This window comes from Orcinus orca, chromosome 8 (genome assembly GCF_937001465.1).
Source record: "Orcinus orca chromosome 8, mOrcOrc1.1, whole genome shotgun sequence".
Taxonomy (NCBI): Eukaryota; Metazoa; Chordata; class Mammalia; order Artiodactyla; family Delphinidae; genus Orcinus; species Orcinus orca.
The window spans coordinates 76356951-76380715 of record NC_064566.1 but is presented as its reverse complement, the minus strand read 5'-3'; the positions used below and the strand labels follow the sequence as shown (position 1 = coordinate 76380715).

General features: G+C 37.2%; 1 protein-coding gene across 2 annotated transcripts in view; it reads right to left on the bottom strand.

The window, feature by feature from the left end:
- Nucleotides 1-23765, bottom strand: part of ARHGAP42 (Rho GTPase activating protein 42) — a 283900-nt gene that overhangs the window by 23540 nt on the left and 236595 nt on the right. For both annotated transcript variants that reach the window (XM_004283345.4, XM_033412084.2), the window contains exons 13-17: nt 7611-7673; nt 6599-6673; nt 5877-5961; nt 5211-5269; nt 2611-2716 (exon numbers count right to left, since the gene is read on the bottom strand). In XM_004283345.4, the coding sequence (XP_004283393.1) occupies nt 2611-2716; nt 5211-5269; nt 5877-5961; nt 6599-6673; nt 7611-7673 (388 nt within the window). The remainder of the gene's footprint in view (nt 1-2610; nt 2717-5210; nt 5270-5876; nt 5962-6598; nt 6674-7610; nt 7674-23765) is intronic.

The following is a 23765-nucleotide window of genomic DNA, read 5'->3' as shown; positions in this document are numbered from 1 at the left end:
TTTCCTTTTTATACAACCAAATATTATATTATATTATATATTATATATTATATATTATAATATTAAAATGTATTAGAGAGTCTACTAAGTCATCTGTAAAGGCAGTGAGCCTGTCTGTATTTAAAGCTTGGGTCCTTCCAACTTGGAAGCTGGGTGCAATCAGTCCATTATTTAATACCTCTCTCTAGGCTTCAGTTCCCTCATCTACAAAGTATAAGAAGGACAATCCTTAGAGCAGTTTGGGAGAATTAAATAAAATGAGTTAAACTGAATAAAATATGGTCTTAAAATAATAGTCTTCCCTGTAATTAAACTGACTCTAGGTACCCTTGATGTACTCTAAAATGTAAGAGTTCCTGGTAATATAAGTAACCTAGAATATGACTGAATTAAGCTCACTGGGAATAAATTTAGAAATCATAAAAAACTGGTCTGTTTTGAAAAGGAGAGTTAATGACTATGGTGTTCAGAAGATAAAATATTTTGATCACCTATTTTCTCTTCATTGAATTTCCCTTCTGCTGAGCTAGTCAGTCAGTACAGACCCTTATCATTCCACATTTCAGCCAGTTCTGGAACTCATTCCCTCAACTTGTGTACAAAGCAGATTCCACAGATGTCCTTGTTTTAAAGACAAAGTATTTTCAGAAGTACATCAATGATTTATACCATGTCTCAGAGCTAATTAATGGAGATTTGGAATCAGTCATTGGTTCTTTAGGCCAGTGACCAATCCAGGTCACTGATCTTAAATTCTCTTTTCTTAAGTCAATAAGGTGGCCAGGGACCAAGAGTGTTATTAGTTTACTTAAGTAAGTCATTGGTGATGTGGGCACATATTCTACTGCTGCTGCTCAGACAGTGGAGACTGACCTTTTACAGATTCAAGAAAGAGCCAGGAATGGTGGTGAAGGTTGGGCAGAAGAATTTTAAGTACTCTTCAATGGCTAGACACTCTCTCTCTGCTATTTCCTGTATCACATTCATAATTAAAGGTGAAACTTGTGTTCATCTAACATTCTGAATAATTAAGCAAAACCATTTTATGTGACACTCATGAAACTTTAAAGGTACATTTTAAAAGGCTTTGCTAAAAAATTAGCTTGAATACAGCAAGAGAATGCCCACTAAATACAGTATGGATAAGTTTCATGAAGAGGTCACAGAACTCAAAAAGCATAATTCAAGACTATGTAATTCTGACCAAGGATAGTGAGTCCCTATTCATTAGCTAAAAGAGGTGCTGATATGGGCAACAGTTAAAAATGAACTTGAAATGAAGTCATTCCTAGTGGATTTCCTTCTTATTTCAAGGAGGCTAAATTCATATTATCTCAAAGTCTGCAAGTTAAGATGAGGCTGATTAATGTACATCACTGTTTCAAATGTGCATGGCTCAAATTAGGGTACATTGGGTTACTACTTGTAGCAAACAAGGAAGGATTAATCATTTGATTATGAATCGTGGTACTCATTAAGACAAAAAATGTTCCTATTTGTAAATGGGGCTATAAGGGAATTTTTAAGTAAGTTTAAAACCTGAATTTGGACTTTTGTTTCCAGCAGCATGGCTAACAAACTTCTTGATTAAATGTACGTGTGTGTGTGTGTGTGTGTGTGTGTGAATCAGGATAGATCTGTGATGGCTAAAGTTACGTGTCAAATTTTCTAGGCTGCAGTACCCTGATATTTGGTGAAACATAATTCTAGATATTTCTGTGAAAGTACTTTTAGATGACATTAACCTTAAAATCAGTAGGCTCTGAGTAAAGTAGACAACTGTCCATAACATGGGTGGGCCTCATCCAACATCAGTTCAAGGTCTTAAGAGAAAAAGACTGAGGTCCCTGAGGAAGAAGGAATTGTGCCTCAGGCTGCCTTGGATTCAAGCTGCGACATCAACTCTTCTCTGGGTCTCCAGCCTGCCTTGAAATCAGTCTCTGCAATTGTTTAGCCAATTCCTTGCAATCAGTCAATCTCTCTCTTATACATATGTGTGTGTATGTATGTATATATATATATATACATATATGCATATATGTGTGTATGTATATACATACACACACACAATATCCTATCGGTTCTGTTTCTCTGGAGAAACTTTACTAATACAATATCTATCTATCAAGATTTTTAAATACATAGATGAACTAACAGCAGAGTTAGAAAGATCTTCAGAGGCCAACAGATACTATGAATCTGGAGAAGGAAGCTAACATTCAAGTGGCAGTTTGACCTGGTACAACCTGGTGACCCTAGTAGAATAGAGAACTGGTCTTCAAACTTTGGGCTTACAATGTATCTAAAAGAACTGGGAAAGAGCTATATACCCCTTCATATATTTTTAAGTTGACATGAAAATTTTCCATCATTAGTATAACGGTTGCAAGGGTATAATTATTTGCATGTCGTAAACATACACAGGTACACACACACACGTATAGATGTATCTTAAAAACAAACTGCCACATCATTTTTTAAGCACATTCAATGGACTCTGATTATAATAGCAAGGTTATAGCTCCATCACACCCTTTAAAAAGACATGAACATGCTTAAGTTTAACAGCTGAACAAGTAATTAAGTGAACAACATAAGTCAGAGAATTACTTGACCAGGTGCTTTATTAAGATGTCCAGCATCTCTCTGTTTTTCTCTGGTAATTTGTGCACTAATGCATGTACAGCCTCCACCCGGTAGTTTTGGTCATCAGACTCTGTAACATAAAAAAGGTTGCAAAGGTTCAAATTTTAATTGTATTAAAATGCATATATAAACATTAGTAATTAAAGTATCATAACCACTTCCACCCATTGTGCTTTATAAGCACTGCTTCACATGGTAAGTATTATCACTATCATTTCCTAAGGCTTAGAGACGTTGAGTAATTTGTCCATGGTCTGCAATCAGTAAGTAGAGAAGTCAAACCCAGTTCTATCTAATCCAGACATGTGCTCTTAGCCCCTGAGCTGTATACTTCCATACAACCATAATTCATCTCCTCCTTGGGTTTTGCTACACAAGGATAGAATAAAACCTTTAGCAACGTGAGTGATCACAGCAGTTGTTGCAAGTGGCCTAATGTGCCAGGCACTACAATACACTCTAACGCATTGAAACCTCCAAGTGACTCCATCAAACCAGAGGAAGCAGGTATTCCTTTCCAAATTTTATAGATCCAAAGATGGCAGGGAGTTATTTTTGTGAGGTGTCAGGATTATTGCACAAACAAAGGCCTGGTAGATTTTTAAGCCCACGCTGACAATGGTAAATCTGAAAAGCAAAAAATCATCTAAAGCAAGTCTAGTCTACAAGGCAAGAGCCAAGATGTTGACAAGTCTTCTAGAGAAACTTCTAATGCTTCAGAACAAGGAATCTATTTAATAGTCTCTTACTACAATAAACAGATTCTGGGTTGACTGCTCACCCTGCCAAGCCCTTTCTTCAGAAAGTGCCCAACACATAGGGTTTACATTATGGGACCTTCATCTCTTCTGGGCACAGCTATTTGTTCATGAGGTAAGGAAAGAGCCTGGCTTTGGTTGGGCCAAACGTGAAGTTTCTCCCAGGCGTTGGAATGGAGACACAAAAACTGATCTGCCTGCTGGATACGTGAAAAGGCACATCATGTAAAACCAGGTAGAAAGCCAAGAAAAATCTGTCTGGAAGCGAAGATAAGAATAAGGCAGATATGCAGCAAAGAACAAAAATGAGAGACCCTCCAAAAAGAGTTGGGAGGATGGGCAGAGAAACATCTATTTCCTACTCTGAGGTTCCTGGTTGCAGGCCATGGAAGGCAGGACCCATTCTCTGCCAAGGAATTCTGAGGAACTCCCCTCAGTCTCTGAATAACTCCCCCTTTTTCCTGAGCTGGATTTCTCTTGCTTGAACCCAAATAATACCTAATTTTATGATCCTTGACCCAGACAAAAGATAAATTCTTATACATAAGACACATTTTAATTATCATGGTAGTGAATAATATGATCATTATTTGTCACAGAAGTGAAGAAAAAAAATCTTGTGACCAAATGTTTGTATCAGAACAACCAGCTCATTGAGCCATTCTAGCTAAGTGGATCAAACACCGTTTTCTATAAAACTAAATTTTTGTAAGAAAGTGTTCTAGGTTAAGGGTCAAAAAAGCTGGCTTGTAGTCCTGATATTGCTATGAATTTACCAGTGTCCTTGGACAAAGTCATCTGCCCCCTCTGGGTCCTGATTTCCTAGTTAATAAAATGAGGTTGGATTATATATTTTCTAAGGTCTTGTTCTTCTTACAAAGACAGGTTTCGATAAAGAGGATGTCAAGTGCAGAGCTTTCAGGAGAAAGCTAAGTAGTATAGATGTTTGTGAGATCATGTGGTCAGTCATGTACGCTGGACTGAAAACCAAGATCATTCAGCTTTACCTGACACTTTTGTCAGTAGACAATACTTCCTGTGACATTACAATGTGTGGTAAACTAATGCAGCTGATTTCTTTCTTAGACTGTGGAAAATACTCTTGTTACAGTCATACCTCATACATCCTAACAATGAAATGCCAACTCCTAAGTGTTACAACTTGTTGTGATGGGCTCAGATGGCGACCTGGCACTTTGAGCCCAACGTTTTACAAGTACACACTTCTAACTTCTCAGGTTACAAGATTGTCACTGGCCCCTTCCCCTCCCCCCCCCAATTTTGAATTAAGCCTATCTATTCATATCACATTATGGCAGTCACAGATCTAAAGAAACAACATAAATATCTGATCATCATCAAGAAATATAAAAAGAGAGAAAAGGTGCTTGCTGCCTGCCAAAAATATCTGACCCTTTCTCCAGATTTAGGAGCACAGCATGTGAGTATGTGTATAGTGAAAGCACTGGCATAACTGACTGTACAGATTTGTGGTCTTGTTTATTTAACCATGAAATTGCTCTTGTAAGAAACTGACATTCACCAATCAAGTAAAATGTAATTCGAATAATTCCTCACAGCTCTTTCTAATGACATCATACTCGCCACCTCAATAAGGTCTTATTAAGTAACAAAGTATTTTAGTTCACTGTGATTTCTTATAACCATATTGTAAACTATTAAATATGAGAATGACAGTTTCTTAAGCAATAGACAGGAAAATGTTAACTAGCAGGTTTAAACTTACACCTCTAATACAGCATAAAACCACATCATTTTTAATGCATCCAGTGGAAATGTACTTACTAACAGCAACAATAAAATCTTTGTGTAATTTGTAAGTCATCAGTGGTTCTGCCAGGCACCTACAATAGAGAATGAAGCAAATTTTAGAATGGCAGTATCTTCTGATTTCCCCTGACCTTTCAGTGCTTCTTTAAGAATTGGGTAATTAGGCGTTTGATAAAGTCCTAGCAAGGAGTCTACAGGTAGTTCTAAAATGCAGACCTCAAAGATACCAATGCCCCTGAGCACTTCTTGCCACCACTGTATTAAAATGGGAGGCTGGGAGACAATTTTTTTTTTTTTTAACTTTGTGAGAACTATTGGACCATAGGAGCAAAATCCCTCTCAGATATGGGGGCAATAGTTAAAATTTTTTTTTTCAAATTCAACTTGTGGTGTCTTAAAAAAAATACATGAAAACCCGAATTCAAATCTAACATGAAACAGAAATTATTATTTAGTATTCATAAATTATTGCAGCCTTTTAAGTGTATTGTTTGAACAAGCACATATAAGTTCCAGAACACTAAACATAACCACTACCACCCTGTGCTATTCCACCTTAAGTGAAGGAACTGTGTTAAGGAATGAAGCTAAGAAACAGGGGCTTCCTGGGATCCGTGGTGACTGCCCAAGAGGGTGACTGAGAAACCACAGCACAGTGGCAAGAGTTAAGCCCCCCCTCACCTGAGGTAGTTTTTCAGCCCACTTGTTATTGTCTTATTATCCCACAGTTCAATATCAATGTCCATATCAGGAGGGGATTTGGGAGCTGAAAAGAATTAAAATAAGATGTTTAAACTGTGCAATTCAAAACATCACTCACACCATTAAGAAAATGGATACTAACATAAGTAGGTCACAGAGAGAGGCATGTATTTCTTAAAATGCCAATGGAGTTAACTTTAGCATTGTTGTTTGCATGAGTTGGTGCAAAGCTCACTCTGACACTGAACCTCAAAGATTTCTAATGGAATATAGTTTTTCAAATCAGATGTTTGCTAATTGCTAACATCACAGCACACTTACTATGTATTAGGCTTACAAATAAGGAGGTGAAGGCACAGAGAAGTTAAGCAAATTACCCAAGGTCACAAAGCTTTTAACTGGCCCAGTTAAGATTCCAAGTCAGGCAATCTGAATCCCAGCATCCATAAATCCTATTGTACCTCTAGCTAATCAAAGGATACTTGAGGAAAAGTCCAATATTATAAAAAGGGCCCCTTCTCAAATTCTGATTGTTCATCTATTACAATGGACTTTAAAAGCTGAATACAAATATTAATTTTAAATATGACTTGAAAATACTCAAAGATAAGCAATAATCTAGATCTCAAAGAAACCTATGGTTTGAATTTTCTTTAAGAATGCAAAAATTAAGTAAGTAACTGGCTTCATCCAAAACTTACAAAATGTGGTATTCATCAGTTTCTGAACTTTGGAGTTCACTCCTCCTATTCGGTAAAGACCTAAAATTGTGATGCCTAATGAGAAGGAAAAATCACAAGAAAATGGCTTAAGACACAGCTTCTGAAGTACAAAATGTTAAAAACTCAGATATATGCCTACACAAAATCTGAAAGCTATGTATCCAATTTTACAGTCTAACTTTAGCAAACCTACCCTAGAAACATCCATCAGACATATATTTCTCAGAGCAGACATTGAACAGTGATTTGAAAGTCTAAAGAGCTTCAAAATAGCGAAGTACACCTGCTTATTCACCACTACTTGAATATAAAAAAGCATCCAAGATGGAAAGGGATGATCAGTATCTCTCATACTCTGTTTCCTCAGTCACAGAGTCCTGCATGTTGAACAGTTTGATGGAATTGATAGCTTCCCTTTAAAGGTGAGGAAACAGATTCAGAGATTTTAGGGAACCTACTTAACTTCGCAAAACTTCTAAGTGGCAGCACCAAAATTTGAATCTAAGTTTAAAGAACTCCAAAGCCCAATAGGAGGTTTTGCTTTAGACAAGTTTTCCAGGAAGTAAAAGGCAACTGGAGAGGACTTCAGGACCGAGGTCATAACTAGAATGAGGAAAGGTGCTGAAATTGTGACAATGACTAAAATCACTCTGAGATATAATGTAGGGAAAGAGGAGAGCTGAATTCAAGCTCCTTAGGAATCTTACCTTCCTAAAGCTTGAAAAAAAAAAAAACAAAAAACAGAGTCCATCAATAAGAAGTAAAATGAGGCTATATTATGAAAATTCATTAAAAATCAAGTACGTCTGTAGTATGATTTTGGTAAACTGAAGTTCAAAGTATAGTTACTTATGTGTTTGTATAACTTATAATTCATATATTACTTAAAATAAATCTCCTGTTAATAACTAAGTATATCCTCATTCTGTGCAGTTTCTATGTAAGAAGGGACCACACAACAGTAACAGTGTACTCATCAGGCAACACCGACCTCTCGTTTCCACAGCTTGAATGCATTTTCTCACAAAGTTGAACCCTGCTTCATTTAAGTACACTGAAAGTAAAAGAAAATCATATTAAGTATTTATGTTGAACTTGCATTCCTGCTTCAGTTGGCTCTGTAGTTTCATGGCTTGATGGCACAGGGGTTGTTACTGAATTTGTCAAATATTTTGGTTAGCATATTAATTTTTATTTGGGAGTAGAACTGAAGGAGGGAGGTTCACATTCACCAACGTTTTTATATCAACTTGCTTCGTTAGAAACATAGATCTAATAATAATTATATTATTAGATATAATTAATAATTATATTACATAGCTATTCACATATGTTTTTCCCATGAGATTCTCAAAACAACATTATGAGGTAGAGAGAAAGCTTTGCAATCTTAAGATGGTTCACCAAGTTGCTGAAAACTGCTTTTCTTTGTTCTAAGATCTAGAGCCACATTTTAACTCAGGTCTCCTGAATTCAAACTCAATGTTCTATTCTATTGCATTTTGAATCATATTCAAAATAATTCAAAATATGCTTAGTAAGTCCGCTAAAAATCCCCCAAAGATCCTCTATTATGAAACAGTAATTTATTTTCATTGCTTTTTGACAGATTTTCTTTAGATTTTTCAAATTTTCTTAAGGTTTGGGGGCCAGATCAAGTTAGGTTACTTGTTTAAAGAGAATGGATTTAAAAATACCAAATAACACTCAGAGGAAAAATTTAAAAATTTTTTGATACTATAATAAAATTTTTCATCAGATGTGGTGTACATATTGTATTTCTTAATATTCCCAAATCATAATATATGAAGACAATTCAAACCAATAAAAAATTAAAACTGGTTTCCATTTAAAGATGGTAGATTAAATACATCCATGTAACTACACAGATTCACAGACAGAAAAATATATATCAAAAAATTATGCTAAAAAAATAGGTGCCAGGAAAGACAAAAAACTTTGAAGAAATCCTAGACCACGAAAATCACTGAAACTGAATTGACTGAAAAGTTTGAGAAATCTGAGATTAGAAATGAGAAATCAAAAAACTAGAAGTACTACAATGCGATATCATCCCATACCTGTCAGAATGGCCATCATCAAAAAAACAAAAGAACAAAAACACAAGTAACAACTGTTGCCAAGGATGTAAAGAAAACAGAATCCTTGTATACTGTTTGTAGGAATGTAAACTAGTGCAGCCACTGTGGAGAACAGTATGGAGGTTTCTCAAAAAACTAAAAATAGAACTAGCATATGACTCAGCAATTCCACTCCTGGGTATATATCCAAAAAAACCCAAAATATTAATTCAAAAAGATACATGTACCCCAATGTTCACTGCAGCATTATTTACAATTGCCAAGATATGGAAACAACCTAAGTGTCCATCAGCAGATGAATGGATAAAGAAGATGTGGTATATATACACACAATGGAATACTACTCAGACATAAAAAAGAATAGCAGCAATTGGGCATTATGCTAAATGAAACAAGTAAGACAGAGAAAGACAAATACTGTATGATATCACTTATATGTGGAATCTAAAACATACAACAAACTAGTGAATATAACAAAAAAGAAGCAGACTCACAGATATAGAGAACAAACTAGTGGTTACCAGTGGTTATCTGTGGAATCTAAAAAATACAACAAACTAGTAAATATAACAAAAACAGCAGATACAGATATAGAGAACAAACTAGTTGCTACTAGTGGGGGAGGAGCAGGAGGTACAAACTATTGGATGTAAGATAGGCTCAAGGGTGTATTGTACAAAATGGGGAATATAGCCAACATTTTGTAATAATTTTGTAAATGGAAAGTAACCTTTAAAAATTGTATAAAAATTTTTTTTTAAATTAAAAAAATCTAGAGGTACTGACTTGGTAGAATTATTATACGTTGTTAGGCAAAAAAAAAGTAATCTATAGAACAATACAACCCAATTTTTTAAAACATAAAATTTGAGGGTATGAATGTTTCTATTTTCCTAGGAAAAAGCTCTAGAAAGATCATGCAAATTGCAAGTAAGAAAGAAAAGGACAGAAGGTAGAAATTGTCATTTTTATTCATTGGATTTTGTAACTATTTTATATATCTTTTAAATTAGTTTTTAAAAATAAAAAATAGATTTAAACATGTAAAAATGCCAAAACTAAAATATATATTGCTACCAATACAAACTGGCTTATTTATTTGTGTGTCCCCAGTGCCCTAGATGTTAAGGGAACAGAACTCAGTGAATGCTTTGGGTGAACTCAACATACAAGAATGAATGGCCATTAATCAAGCATCTTTCTAGAGCTGACTACCTACATGAGAGGGGAGCTTCTTTGGGCACCAAGAAGGGATTGCTTACTTCCAATAACCCAAAATGCCAAGCACAGCATTATAGTATGAATATATTCAGATAATTTAAAATATTTATTGAACATAGGAAAAAAACAGGTAGAGTGGAGAAGGAATCAATTATTAATTTTCATTTTTAATAACAGAAACTGAGCCAAAAAATGTAACCCTGGTAAAAATGATACACTAGCATTTTGTATCAATTAAAACTGCAAGTTCCTGACATTTATAACATTTGGTTCTTGAGGTCACATTTTTCAACTTTTCAATAAAAAGTATTAAAAGAAAGAGAAATCCATTTTTCAAAAATTTTAGTAAAACCTGCCCTTGGCTAAATGAATGAAAATAATTGTGATATATAAACAGATTTTCTTTAAATATCCATTTTGAGAAAAATAAGTAATAACCAGGCTATATTTTGAAGGTATACTGGGATATTTGGTGGCAATACCCCATTCTATCTTAGTAAACCAGTATCACAGGCTAATTATGAAGAAGAAAATTTTACAAACATTCAGTCTGACTGCCAGGTCATTCCATGGGTGCCACTGTCCTGATGTGTCCCATGGACCTTGTGTTTTAGCTCTCTTCATGTGAGTAAATAAAACATTATCGATAAATTCAGGAACGTGAAAAAATACACTGTGTTGGCAAAAATAACCATGCATTTTTGTTTTGTTTCCTTTGAACATCCTTTTCTATTGCCTGAAAGAGTATAGAGAGGTTCCATGGTGCAGAGGTAGCACCCAGCTTTGCTTAGAGCCAGGCAAACCTGGGATGGATCTCAGCTCTACTATTTACTGCTGTGTGGATGGAAGTGTGCCTATTAACTTTTATGAACTCTAGTTCTTTCATCTATAAAATGAGGGAAATAACAATACCTATGTTAAAGGGTTGTAGTAAGATGAAGACAAAATCCACATGAAGCACTGAAGAGTGGAAAACAATGGAACAAACCTAATCAGATGCTAGTTTCCTTCCCCATGTGCTCCTATCCACACATCACTGAGAAAAAGAAGAAACGGTAAAAAAAAAAAAAAAGGGTCAGCCACTAGTACTAACCAGATGAAAGAGACAGTAGTTACTCTCCCATTTAGCAGCTGTATTACTGGACACAGTTTTAATCTCTCTCATCCTCAGATTCCTCTTCTATACAGTAAGGATAATAGTAGTATTGTCTTCACAGGGCTATTCACAGATGAAATACGTTAACATTTGCAAAGCTCCTAGAACAGTACTTGGAATATAGTAAGTGCTGCAGAAGTGTTGGCTGTTATCATCATCATCAGTATTGGCTAGAGGAGAATATAAAATCTACATATGTCAATCACATGTATTCTTGGGGCCTGGCTGAAGTCACGGAGCTTGAGGTACTATCTGCCAGAAGTGTTATTTTTCAGAGGCATACTATATTACTTATTTTTAAAATATTTGGGGCCAGGGCAATGATCTATTTCTTTAATATAAATTTATTTATTTATTTATTTATTTTTGGCTGTATTGGGTCTTCGTTGCTGCGTGTGGGCTTTCTCTAGTTGGGGTGAGCAGGGTGTACTCTTCGTTGTGGTGTGCGGACTTCTCATTGTGGTGTCTTCTCTTGTTGCGGAGCACAGGCTCTAGGCACGCAGGCTTCAGTTGCTGTGGCATGCGGGCCTCAGCAGTCGTGGCTTGCGGGCTCCAGAGTGCAGGCTCAGTAGTTGTGGCACATGGGCTTAGTTGCTCCGTGGCATGTGGGATCTTCCCAGACCAGGGATCGAACCCGTGTCCCCTGCATTGGCAGGGGGATTCTTAACCCCTGCACCACCAGGGAAGCCCACAGTGATCTATTTCTTTAAAAAAAATGGAGATCAGGCATAAACCACTCAGGCCCTGTGAATCTAGCTGACCACTGAAGAGACAACAAGTTGGATATTCACATATATGTCCCTATGCTCTCATTAAACTTCAATAATCACAATGAACAAACACATCCTCTCATTGGAACGGAACTGTAGTAGCCTGGGATTACTGTTCACTCATATTTGCTGCTCCTTCCTGCAGGAAGATTATGTTTCTCAGCTCCCTCTAAGACAGACTTGGTCATATGATATGCACTAGCCAACGAAATATGAATGGAAGTCACAAATGTCATTATCCATCAGCTAGGAAGAGCTGGTATGTATTGTGGAAGCCTGCCATATTTTTCCCCCCTGTGGTACAAGATCATCAATGTTACAGAGAGAAGGTACTACATGAGCTTGCGTTTTAGAGTAAAAATTATGTATAAGAGAATCACAGCTGACCTGAATGGACATATCGCATATTCAAGAGATGAACCTTTATTGTGGTTAAGTCTCTGAGACCACAGCATAACCTGGCCAGTTCTGATTTAATCATGTACAACTTAAACAGATTGCTATGGCAAAAAGGACTAAATGGAATAAAGCCAATCCTACACACTTCGCTTTTCCTCGCTTAACTGGTATTCATCCGAGTTTCTGGCTACTGATTTGTCCATTCATATAAAAAGGCAGCACCCCTTCATGGCTGCCTAACAAACTACTGATCAACAGTGCCTTCATCCAAGCACTCAGCAGTTTCTGCTGAGGTCTGAGGAGAAGAAGGCGATATAGCTTAAACAGGCTTTAGCACCCTCTGTCTCCCAGTGAGTGATGGAGGAGGAAGTCATAAGGAGGGGTGCTTCTGAGGGAAGTCAGAGACAAACACATTCGGTAAAGGAAACCTTTCCACCTTCCAAAGCCATGAAGGGGTTACTAAATTTAGTATGCTAGTGCTAATGAGAATTCAGCAAAAATAGGTCTCTATAGCTTAAAAAAGAAAACCTGGGAACTCCTTAATGTTCAAATGAGAAGTCAGTGGAAGGGGTTCTTACTAAATAAAATCACACCATTAAAAGCTGATAATTTATCCTGATTCTTTCTTTAGTGGAGGGCAAGTACTCCTGCTGCAGTGGTAGAGAGGGGAGCATATGCATCTGTCTGAAGTACGAACTACTGAATCAGGGCTCAGTGCCTGGCCCAGAGCAGGCAGACAACACGTGCTTACTGATCCATAGCTGGCTAGTTATTGGTTTGTCACTGGCTTGCTCAAGTACCCTCTCTGGCTTCTACAAGGGATAGAGCTTATCAGCTAACAGGAGTTGCTTTTGTCAACTCCTCTCCAGGGCTCTTACCCCAGCCCAGTTTCTCTCTGTAGAGAGGACCGGAGGGGTATGCAAAATGCAACTACCACAAATTCCCAGGAATTGACATCTTACAATATTAATGATATCTGGCCTTTGGGGGTGAAGAAGAAGATTGGCTAACTAAAGAACTTAATTTATTCAATCAAAAGTTAAATAGAAACATTCCTATTTCCCTCCAGCAACTATTCAGGGCTGAAGTTTTTATTGAAACTCAAGTAAAGTTTCCATAAGGCAGTTTAGCAGCACAAAAGCTATTAATCTCAACAGAATTCAAAAAGCCATGAGGAGGAAAAAAAAGAAAGAATTGTTTTCCATGCAGCTAACAAAGCAAAAGTCCTTGTACCTTCAATTTCCTAGTAATTAAAAACCCAGCATGTCCTTACAGATGTAATCTACTTGGCCTTACAATACATTCTCAGGGTTGACAAAACAAAGTAGCACTTGTCTTTAATTTCCAATTCACATTTCTAGTCTGCCATTTCAGATTAAAAGGCCCCTATCACAGACAACTAATATCATACTATATGTGGCTTGAAAGAAACAGGAAAAGAAGATGAGTGCATTTAATGGCGTTTGTGGTTCCCACAGGACATTTTCTCTTTTCCCTAAAGGTAGTAGTTAACTCTCCACAGCCCCGGCCCAAACTATTTTCTCTTTCTGCTCTGCCCATGAAGAAGACTTGAGCTCTAACCCTCTTCCTGGGTCTCAGCGATGGAAACAGAACTGTATTTGCTCAGTGGCCTTGGGGAGAAGAGCTGAGCTATCTAAATAGCAGTAGGAAGTGCCAAAACATTTGTGACAGATGGCGCTTCCCAAGGATAAGATTGAGTTCACTTTTTCTGTTTGTTGCTGGGGAGAATACATTCCCTGGGTACACATGGGAAAAGCCACTGAAACACAGAGTGGTAGAAATTTGGAGTTGTTGGGAAATTATAAAATTATCTTCTAGTCCAATCCCTTTGATTTTGTACATGAGAACTGAATGTTAGGAGACTTTACCACTACACAGATGAGTAGTGACTTTTAATAGCAGAAACATCATTTGAAAGAACTTCCTTTTTCTTATTCACAATGATTGGAATAAAGTAGTTCCAAAATGGAGTATCGTTGAACAGAATTGCATGAGAGAATGAGAACTAGAAACCTTTCCTTTCGCAATTCCCAATTTCTCCAAGACATAGGGTAGAGGGACCAGCTGAAAAGCCACCAAATCAAATGTATGTATGAGTGGGGACAAGGCTCAGGGCACCAAGAGACAATGCCAGAGAAAGCAAGCCTAGGAAAAAAAGGCAACTGCCTCTGTCCCTGTTAACAACTAGTCCCATGATGAAAGTCTCACGACAGAAAAGGTGTCTCAAGACAGATAATTTGCTTCTTTGAAAAATGAGCTCAAATGGCGGAATTATATTTTCAATGGCACGGCCTGAGGAACAGTTTAGTTCTAATCTTTTTTTTTTTTTTAGTTCTAATCTTAATTGAGGGATAATCTGCGTAGTAAGTACTCTCAAAATAAATCCATTCCCAAAGTCTTATAATTTCAAGAAAAGGATACTGTGGTATATTTTACAACCAGAAAAGTATCTGTGGATTTAATATCCTGTAACTGACCAACGCTCTAGCTTTTTAACTTGATGCTTTTTTCATAAAGACGAGTCAAATCTTCCTTCTCTACTAAATTATGCTAGTCTCATTTACAGCATCTAGATTCTGAAAATGGTAAATTAAGAGTAACCACAAAGTAGGGAGACTTTTTCAGGTTAGGCTTGTAAAGAGTCCCATTACAGTCACAGCATAGTTTCACTCTCCATTGAACAGCATATGTTCTCTGTATATTCACAATGTGGCCCTATTTTAGGACACTAGATAGTTCTTCATCTGTCTGTTGCTTTTAGGGTTTTCAGTGAAAGCACAGACTACTCCCAATTGCTGACATTCAAAACAGTTTTTTTTTATCTGAGTTTTAGATTTTACCATCCTAAGCTTGACTGTTATCTTCCACAGTTCAAAAACACACATGCCCAGCAAAACTGAGCTTCCAAAGGATAACAGGAATAATTTAAGATAAGTGGAATCCATCTGAATTACCAAGGCTATAAAGAAGCACTTCTCAAGATGGCAAATGGATCAAGGCTGGTACTGGTTTCCAATACCAACTGTGAGAGAAGTTACAGACTAAAATTGACATAACGCCACCTTGGGGGAGAGTCAAGTGTCAAAAAGGGACATAGATCTCAGAAAACAAAATGATGTGTAGAAAAATGATGGAAGGGGCAAACATAAAGAAGACACAAGATGCTGAACTCATAACATGATGAACTCGCATGATTTATTCAAGATCAGAGAAAGAGGTTTGAGAACTTCACAATCACTGGCATATAATTTTGAACTGAAACAAATAAAATTCTGGACCTATTACTAGGAAGAAAACATGATGTTACTCTTAATAGGACCAAGTGCTTGAATCTGGAATACTGTTTAGCATAAAGATATGTCCTAGGAGTCATTAAATCACTGGAAAAATAGTGGCTGATAAGACATGATAAAAGAGAAAGGGGTAAAATTACAGCCTGAGGAAGAGATTCAAAAGTCCATTAATAAATTTTAGGCCTTGATATAGTAGATTGTTCAAAATTATATGCAAAAAGATTAAATTCTGGGCTCCCCTGGTGGCGCAGTGGTTGAGAGTCCGCCTGCCGATGCAGGGCATGCGGGTTCGTGCCCCGGTCCGGGAAGATCCCACATGCCGCGGAGTGGCTAGGCGCATGAGCCATGGCCACTGAGCCTGCGCGTCCGGAGCCTGTGCTCCACAACGGGAGAGGCCACAACAGTGAGAGGCCCACATACCGCAAAAAAAAAAAAAAAAAAAAAAAAAAAAAAGATTAAATTCTGAGGACTTGGAAAGGCACTTCATTGCATGTTGGATTGAAAATGTTTAGAAAGCCTCCCTCACGCAAATTGGCAATACCAAAAAGTCCACCCCACAGCAAGGGGGAGCTTAGTTGTAGAAGGTGCAATCAATCCTGTGCCTCTACTACTCAGAGTTTCTTTTATTGGCGGCATATGCCATAGTCTTGACTTTTAAAACAGAGTACTGATTCTGTTCAGGTAAGCAAATATGAATCTCCAAGAATGTTTAAAAACAACTCAAAACAAGTGTAATTTTGGATAACTTGGCTTTATACCAATGTAGCAAGACCTTCTGAAATGACTACACAATTTCACATGTAACTTTTTAGAACGTTTAGAATACTTAAGAAGGTATTATTTTCTGCATTTATAAGCAAATTTACTAGACTACAAAAGATGCCTGGTGTTTAGGAAGATTATATTCTGCCAGAATCACAAATTTGTCTCATTAGGGTGTTGAGTTTGAGAGAATGAAATTTACTAGTTTTGTATTTATAATTTGACATGTCTGTAGAGGCTTGATTGATTAAATGTATAAGTGGGAGAATTTTATCAAATTTGTGGAAAAATAAAGAAGTGAAGATGACTTACTTTTAAAATTAGTACATTTATAAATAAGAGCTGTATGTTGATTAAAAATAGGATTAAAGAAAAATTATGGCTTAAGACAAAATAATAAAAATAAAACTCAAAAATAGGTTTAAGATTTATAACTTCAAGTACTACCTATTAATAGAGCAAAGGTAATTTAAAGATTCTTTTCATGATCAAAATCTCCCCCTGGGCAATAAAAGCCTAGTGGCACTGAATAAGAATAAGAGCAAATATGTGCTGAGCACACATCTCAGGAAAGGCCTGCATGGAGAACTATGGAGAAGAGATGGAATCTGTCACCTCCTGTTCAGGGAACTGGGTGGAAAACTGATACATCATATCAAGAGCCAGAATGTGATAAATCATACAAACACATGGACTCTCAGACACCTATTTCTCTGAAACACGTATCAATTTATAATTACACATGGTGGCATAGTGATGTTTCAGGTGCCTAAGACTACAGGAAAGCTGATTTCCAGAAGAGTGAGTCTTTACTACAAGAAGCCCAAACTCCCTCCATCACAGCATAAGTACATTTGATAACTTTCTCACTCAAATTACCTAGTTATGATAAAAACTAGTTCCAAGGTGCATTAAGTATCAAATATATTCTGATTGACTTGACCACGTCCCCATTCAAAAGCTCTATTCAATATCTTATATATATATTCATTTGTTTTTCAGGAAGGATTTGTCTTTGAGTAGGTTCATTTGAATTTGAAAGGACTATCTTTATACTGGATATGAACAATGAAACCAATGTTAGAAAACACATTTCAAACTCTACTCAAATGCAATTTACACAACAGATTACTTTTTAGGTAATTGTTTAGAATGAACATTCAGTACTTACAAACCTCTTGTCGGTTGGTTAATGTTTCCCTGATTAGATAAAAGTGGGCAATGAAAGATTTTTTACTAATCACTCTGACTGGCAAAAAAGAAATGAACACAAGAATAAAAACTGGAAATATTATTTTAACTCTTTAACATTAAACGTATTTTAAATTATGCATTTTCTCTTGATAATTTCTGAAATTAATCACTAGGAAGCATTTCATCCAGATAAAATGATAGGCTTTTGAATACACTCAATATTTATTACTTTCAAATGAGTGCTTTCCCAGTTTTTATTGTTACTCCATTCTAACTTGTATTTTAATAACAATCCAAAAGTCAGGCTTATTAAGGCTGTTTTAAAAATAAATTTAGACATCATGAAAGTCAATTGAGTTAAATAAAATTTGAAAGTGCTTTAAAGGATATACACATAACCTTAGAAACATATAAAATTTGATTTTAAATGTCAAATAATTTGTATATGTAAATTACATATGAAGATACCCTAAACTAACCAAGGATTAAAGGTGGCAGATGACTAAAAAGGATTCAGAATATGATGGAAAATACATAAAATGTGTTCATTCAGAATGGTGTGACACAAATTCAGTAATAATACAGCCACAACATGTTTTCCTACATATCCCATGTGTTATGACAATGTCCTTACACTTCACAATCTTGGGCACAATCCCCTAAAATTAGCAGTGTTCATATCTTCAGTTTTGTAAATTGGAGCAGAGAAAATAAGATAAAGAAACCCTCTATTGCCATTAAAAAGAAAATCAAACAAAATATCAATTGCCTCAAATCTCTTTCTGGGATAAAGCAGGGTACATACTTATAAGTAATAAATGCCAAGTAAATAAAATAATTTTGGTTACTATAAAGCCCAGTAGTTAGTGGTTTTAACATGAGAAACTCTGAATGAAAATTTCAAATTTGCTGAGTACCATCAGAACAAAGGTGCACTACTATGATTTTTCCAGAGTTAACTTTTAATATCACATAATACCTCTGTGATAAAAATAACTACATGATGGGGGTTGGTTTAAGATGCCAGCACAGGAAGATCCTGGATTGACCTCCTCCCATGGACACACCAAATCTACAACTACATATGGATCTGACAAAGACCTGAAAACTAGCTAAATAGCACCTCCACAACAAAGGATAAAAGGACCACATCAAGATGGGTAGGAGAGTCAGAAGCGCAGTCTCACCAAAAACCTCACCTCTGGCACAGCAACCCACAAGCACAAGGGATCTCACAACTATGGAACTTCTCCCTGAGGAGCTAGGGGTTCGTGCCCCACATCAGGTACCCCAACACTTACAACCTGCACTGGAGAGATGAGTGCCCAAAACTTTTGGCTTTGAAAACCAACAAAAGGATGTGGGGACAGAAAAGTTTGCTCTTAAAGGGCTCACGTGCAGACTCATTCACCTCAGGACCCAGTGCAAAACCAAGTTTGAAAAGCTCCTAGACCATACATGAAGGAGATTCATTAGCTAAGATTAAAGGGTCTACAGAGGTCTTTGGGACTTTCTCCTGGGACAGAGGTGCTGGTGAGCACCATTTTTGTGCTCTCACTCCACACTGCTAGAGTTAAAGGACTTGACTTGCCTCCACGCTCTCCTCTGGTCCCCCTGAAGCCAGGGGGTCTTACCCCACCCTCACATGTCCCTGTAGTTCTGCTGCAGCCCGTTATCTCACACTGCCCCCATGTGTTCCTGTGGCCTTGAGGGAGGAGATAGATGGGCCCCAGGCTGAGCAGCTGGAGTTTGTCCTCTATGGACAGATACTCCAAGATGAAGACAATAACAGGAGGGAGGAGAAGCTGAGCCCTGCCCCAATAAGAAATAAAGAGGGCTTCCCTGGTGGCGCAGTGGTTGAGAGTCCGCCTGCCGATGCAGGTGACACGGGTTCGTGCCCCGGTCCGGGAAGATCCCACATGCCGCAGAGCGGCTGGGCCCGTGAGCCATGGCCGCTGAGCCTGCGTGTCCGGAGCCTGTGCTCCGCAACGGGAGAGGCCACAACAGTGAGAGGCCCGCGTACTGCAAAAAAAAAAAAAAAAAAAGAAAGAAATAAAGAGACCACATATTCTTCATTCTTGAAGTCAAGGAGACCTTCCTGACTATACACGCACAGAAAGGCTCCCTGGAGTTCAAAAGGGAGGGGGTGTCACTCCATAGTAAGTGATGTCAACCTACCCATAGGCCTCTTTGCTAGAATCCATCTTGGCTAAGAGATGTGTGCGCACACATGAGAGGACCTTGAGATAAACCAAATACAGATTCAGAGCCAGGCAAAACAAGATGATTGACCAGAAGAAATGCCCCATATAAGTGATTCAAACTACCAAGAGGGTGCGACTCTCTCTGAGTCTGCCTGAGTCTATTCACATGTACCTTTCTGCCTCCTAATAAACACTTTACTTATTTCACTACTTTCTGTTTCTTTGTGGGAATTCAAGGCCAGGGGCTTTGTCACTGGCCACTGTCCCTCATGGTCTAGTGGCTAGGATTCAGCACTCTCACTGCCATGGCCTGACTTCAATCTCTGGTTGGGCAACCGAAATTCTGCTTCAAGCCGCTGCAGGCTGAGGCCACCCAAGGTCAGCCTCACTGTGACCATCATGTGCTTCTGCAGCACCACTGCAGCCAGCAGTCCCACCCCAGGCTCTCCTGTGGCCCACTGAAGCCAGAAGGCACATGCATTCCACGTAGGAGACAGCCCTTGAGCGCCTGGCTATGGTGTCCAGGGAGGCTTGCATTTCTGGGCCTTATGGCTCTGAAATAATTGAGACAGTTCATGGTATGGAACCACCCCTAAGACACTGACAGCACACTGAAACACACCCCCAGACTTCCTGTGAAAAAGCCCTATTTACTTATACCAGAGCTTAAGCCTGAGGGGAAGACTTCAAGTTTACCACACATCTAGAAGCTATGGAGGAGCTCTGGGGGAATATAGACTGGGGGATGCCACCTTTGCACTATCCCTTGGCCTCATGACAGATCACCTGTACCTCCCAGAGAGGAGCCCTGTCTTTTGCAACAGTCACCACGGGGACACCTCCAAATCACCTGGTCTTGAGGCCAGTAGGGAGTTACAACCATGGTCACACAATACTATATATATGTGTGTTCTTTAAAAGCTTCTACCTGAGGGTCTTCATTCCAAATAGCCTGAAACTAGGGGTGGAATTAGATCCCTCCCTTTGGAGCACAGACAGGTCTTGGCACAACCTCTGGGACTTATCAAGAAAAAAATTAAACTGCTTAGATAATTACAAATGTTTCAGACACAACAAACAGTTAGGGCAGGGTTGAAAAATCAGGTTCATCTCCACACAGGGTCACTCCTACAAGACTGGGAGAGGTAACTGTATTGCCTAATATGTAGAAACAAACACAGAGAGATAAGCAAAATGAGAAAACAGAGGAATATGTCCCAAACAAAAGAAAAGATAAAAATCCAGGAAAAAAAACCTTGTTGAAATGGAGGTAATTTACCTGCTGAAGAGTTTAAAGTAATGGACATAGAGATGCTCACTGACCTCTTGGAAGAAAAGATGAACACAATGAGAACTTCCACAAAGAGACAGAAAATAAAAGTAAGTACCAAAAATAAATCATGGAGCTGCAGAATACTGTAACTGGAAAGAAAAATACACTAGAGGGTTTCAATAGCAGACTAGATGAAGCAGAAAGGATCAGCAATCTGGAAGACAGGACAGTGGAATTCAACCTAACAGATCAGAAGGAAAAAAAAAAAGATTACTTAAGAGACCTATGGTGCAACATCAAGAGGAATAACATTCTCATTGTAGGGGCCCCAGAAGGAGAATAGATAGAAAAAGGGGAAGAAAATTTATTTGACAAAATAATGGCTAAAAACATCCCTAACTGGGGGAAAGAAACAGACATTGAAGTCTAGGAAGCACAGAGAATCCCAAATAAGACGAACCCAAAGAGATCCAAAACAAGCACATTATAATTAAAATGTCAAAAGTTAAAGACAAGGAGAGAATCATAAAAGAAGCAAGAGAAAAACAACTTGTTGCATATAAAGGAAGCTCCATAAGATTAACATCTGATCATTCAGCAAAAAATTTAAAGTCCAGAAGGGAATGGCACAATATATTCAAAGTGTTGAAAAGAAAAAACTTTCAGCCAAAAATATTCTACAGGCAAGGTTATCATTCAGAACCAAAGGAGAGATAAAGAGTTTTCTACAGAAGCAAAAGCTAAAGGAGATCAGCAACACTAAATCTGCCTTACAAGAAATGTTAAAGGGACTTCTTCAAGACGAAAAAAAAGTGTATTAAATAGTAACAAGAAAACATAAAAAAGTCAAAATCTCATGGGTAAAGGCAAACATATAGTAAAGTTAGTGGATTAACCATTTGTAAAGCTAGTATAAAGGTTAAAAGACAAAAGTAGTAAAGTTAACTGTAACTACAATAATTAAGGGATACAAAAACAAGATGTAAATATAACATCAAAAACATAAAATGAGGGTGGGAGAAGTAAAAATGTACAGTTTTTAGAATGTGTCCAAACTTAAGTTGCTATCAGCTTATAACAGAGTACTACACACACACACACACACACACACACACACACACACACGTAGTTTTTCTATATATGAAGCTCATGGAAACCACAAACCAAAAACTTATAGTAGATACACTAAAGATAATGAGAAAGAAATCTACAGACAACATGAAAGAAAGTCATCAAACCACAAAGGACGAGAGCAAGAAAAGAAAGGAACAGAGAAGAACTATAAAAACAGCCAGAAAACAAGTTGCAAAATGGCAATAAGTACATACTTGTTAATAACTACTTTAAATTTAAATGGACAAAATTCTCCAATCAAAAGCCATAGAGTGGCTGAATGGATTAAAGAACAAGACACAATTATATGTTGCCTACAAGAGATTCAGTTCAGATCTAAGGACACAAGCAGGCTGAAAGTGAAGGGATGAAAAAAGAAAAGGAAACAAAACAAAAGAAAAACTGGTGTAGCTATACTTATATCAGACAAAACAGACTTTAAAACAAAGACTGTAATAAAAGACAAAGAAGGGCATTACAGAATGATAAAGGAGTCAATCCAACAAGAGGTTATAACATTTTAAAATATATATGAAACAACATAGGAGTACCTTAATATAGAAAGCAGATATTACCAGACCTAAGGGGAGAAACTGACAGCAATACAATAATAGTAGGGGACTTTAACACCCTACTTCCGTTAATGGACAGATCATCCAGACAGAAAATAAGGAAACACTGGCCTTAAACAGCATATTAGACCAGATATACTTAATAGACACATATAGAACATACCATCCAAAAGCAGCAGAATACACATTCTTCTCAAGTGCACATGGAACATTCTCCAGGATAGATTACATTTTATGCCACAAAACAAATCTCAATAAATTTAAGAAGACTGAAATCATATAAAACATCTTTTACAACCACAATGGTACGAAACTAGACCTACAAGAATAAAACTGGAAAAATCACAAATACATGGAGTTTAAATAACATGCTACTGAACAACCAATGGGTCAATGAAGAAATCCGAGGGGAAATCAATAAATAATATGAACAATGAAAATGGAAATACAACATTCCAATATCTATGGGACAAAGCAAAAGCCATTGTAAGAGGGAAGTTTATAGCAATACAGGCCTACCTAAAGATAAAAGACAAATCTCAAACAATCTAACTTTAAACCTAAAGTAAGTAGAAAAAGACGAATGAAGTCCAAAGGTAGTAGAAGGAAGGAAATAATAAAGATCAGTGTGAAAATAAATAAAACAGAGACTAAAAAAATATTTTAAAAAAATCAATGAAACCAAGAGCTAGTTCTTTGAAAAGATAAACAAAATGGACAAATCTTTAGCTAGACTAACCAAGAATAAAAGAGAGAGGGCTCAAATAAGTAAAGTCGAAAATGAAAGAGGAGAAATTACAACCGATACCAGAGAAATACAAAGGATCATGAGAGACTACTAAGAACAATTATATGCCAACAAATTGGATAACCTAGAATATAGAAACATGTCATCTTCTAAGACTTAATTATAAAGAAATAAAATATCTGAATAGACTGATTATTAGTAAAGAGATTGCAAAAAAATCCCAACAAACAAAAGTACAGGATCAGAGTGTCACCCATGGAGTCTATCAAACATCCAAAGATTAAATACCTATCCTTCTCAAACTCATCCAAAAATTGA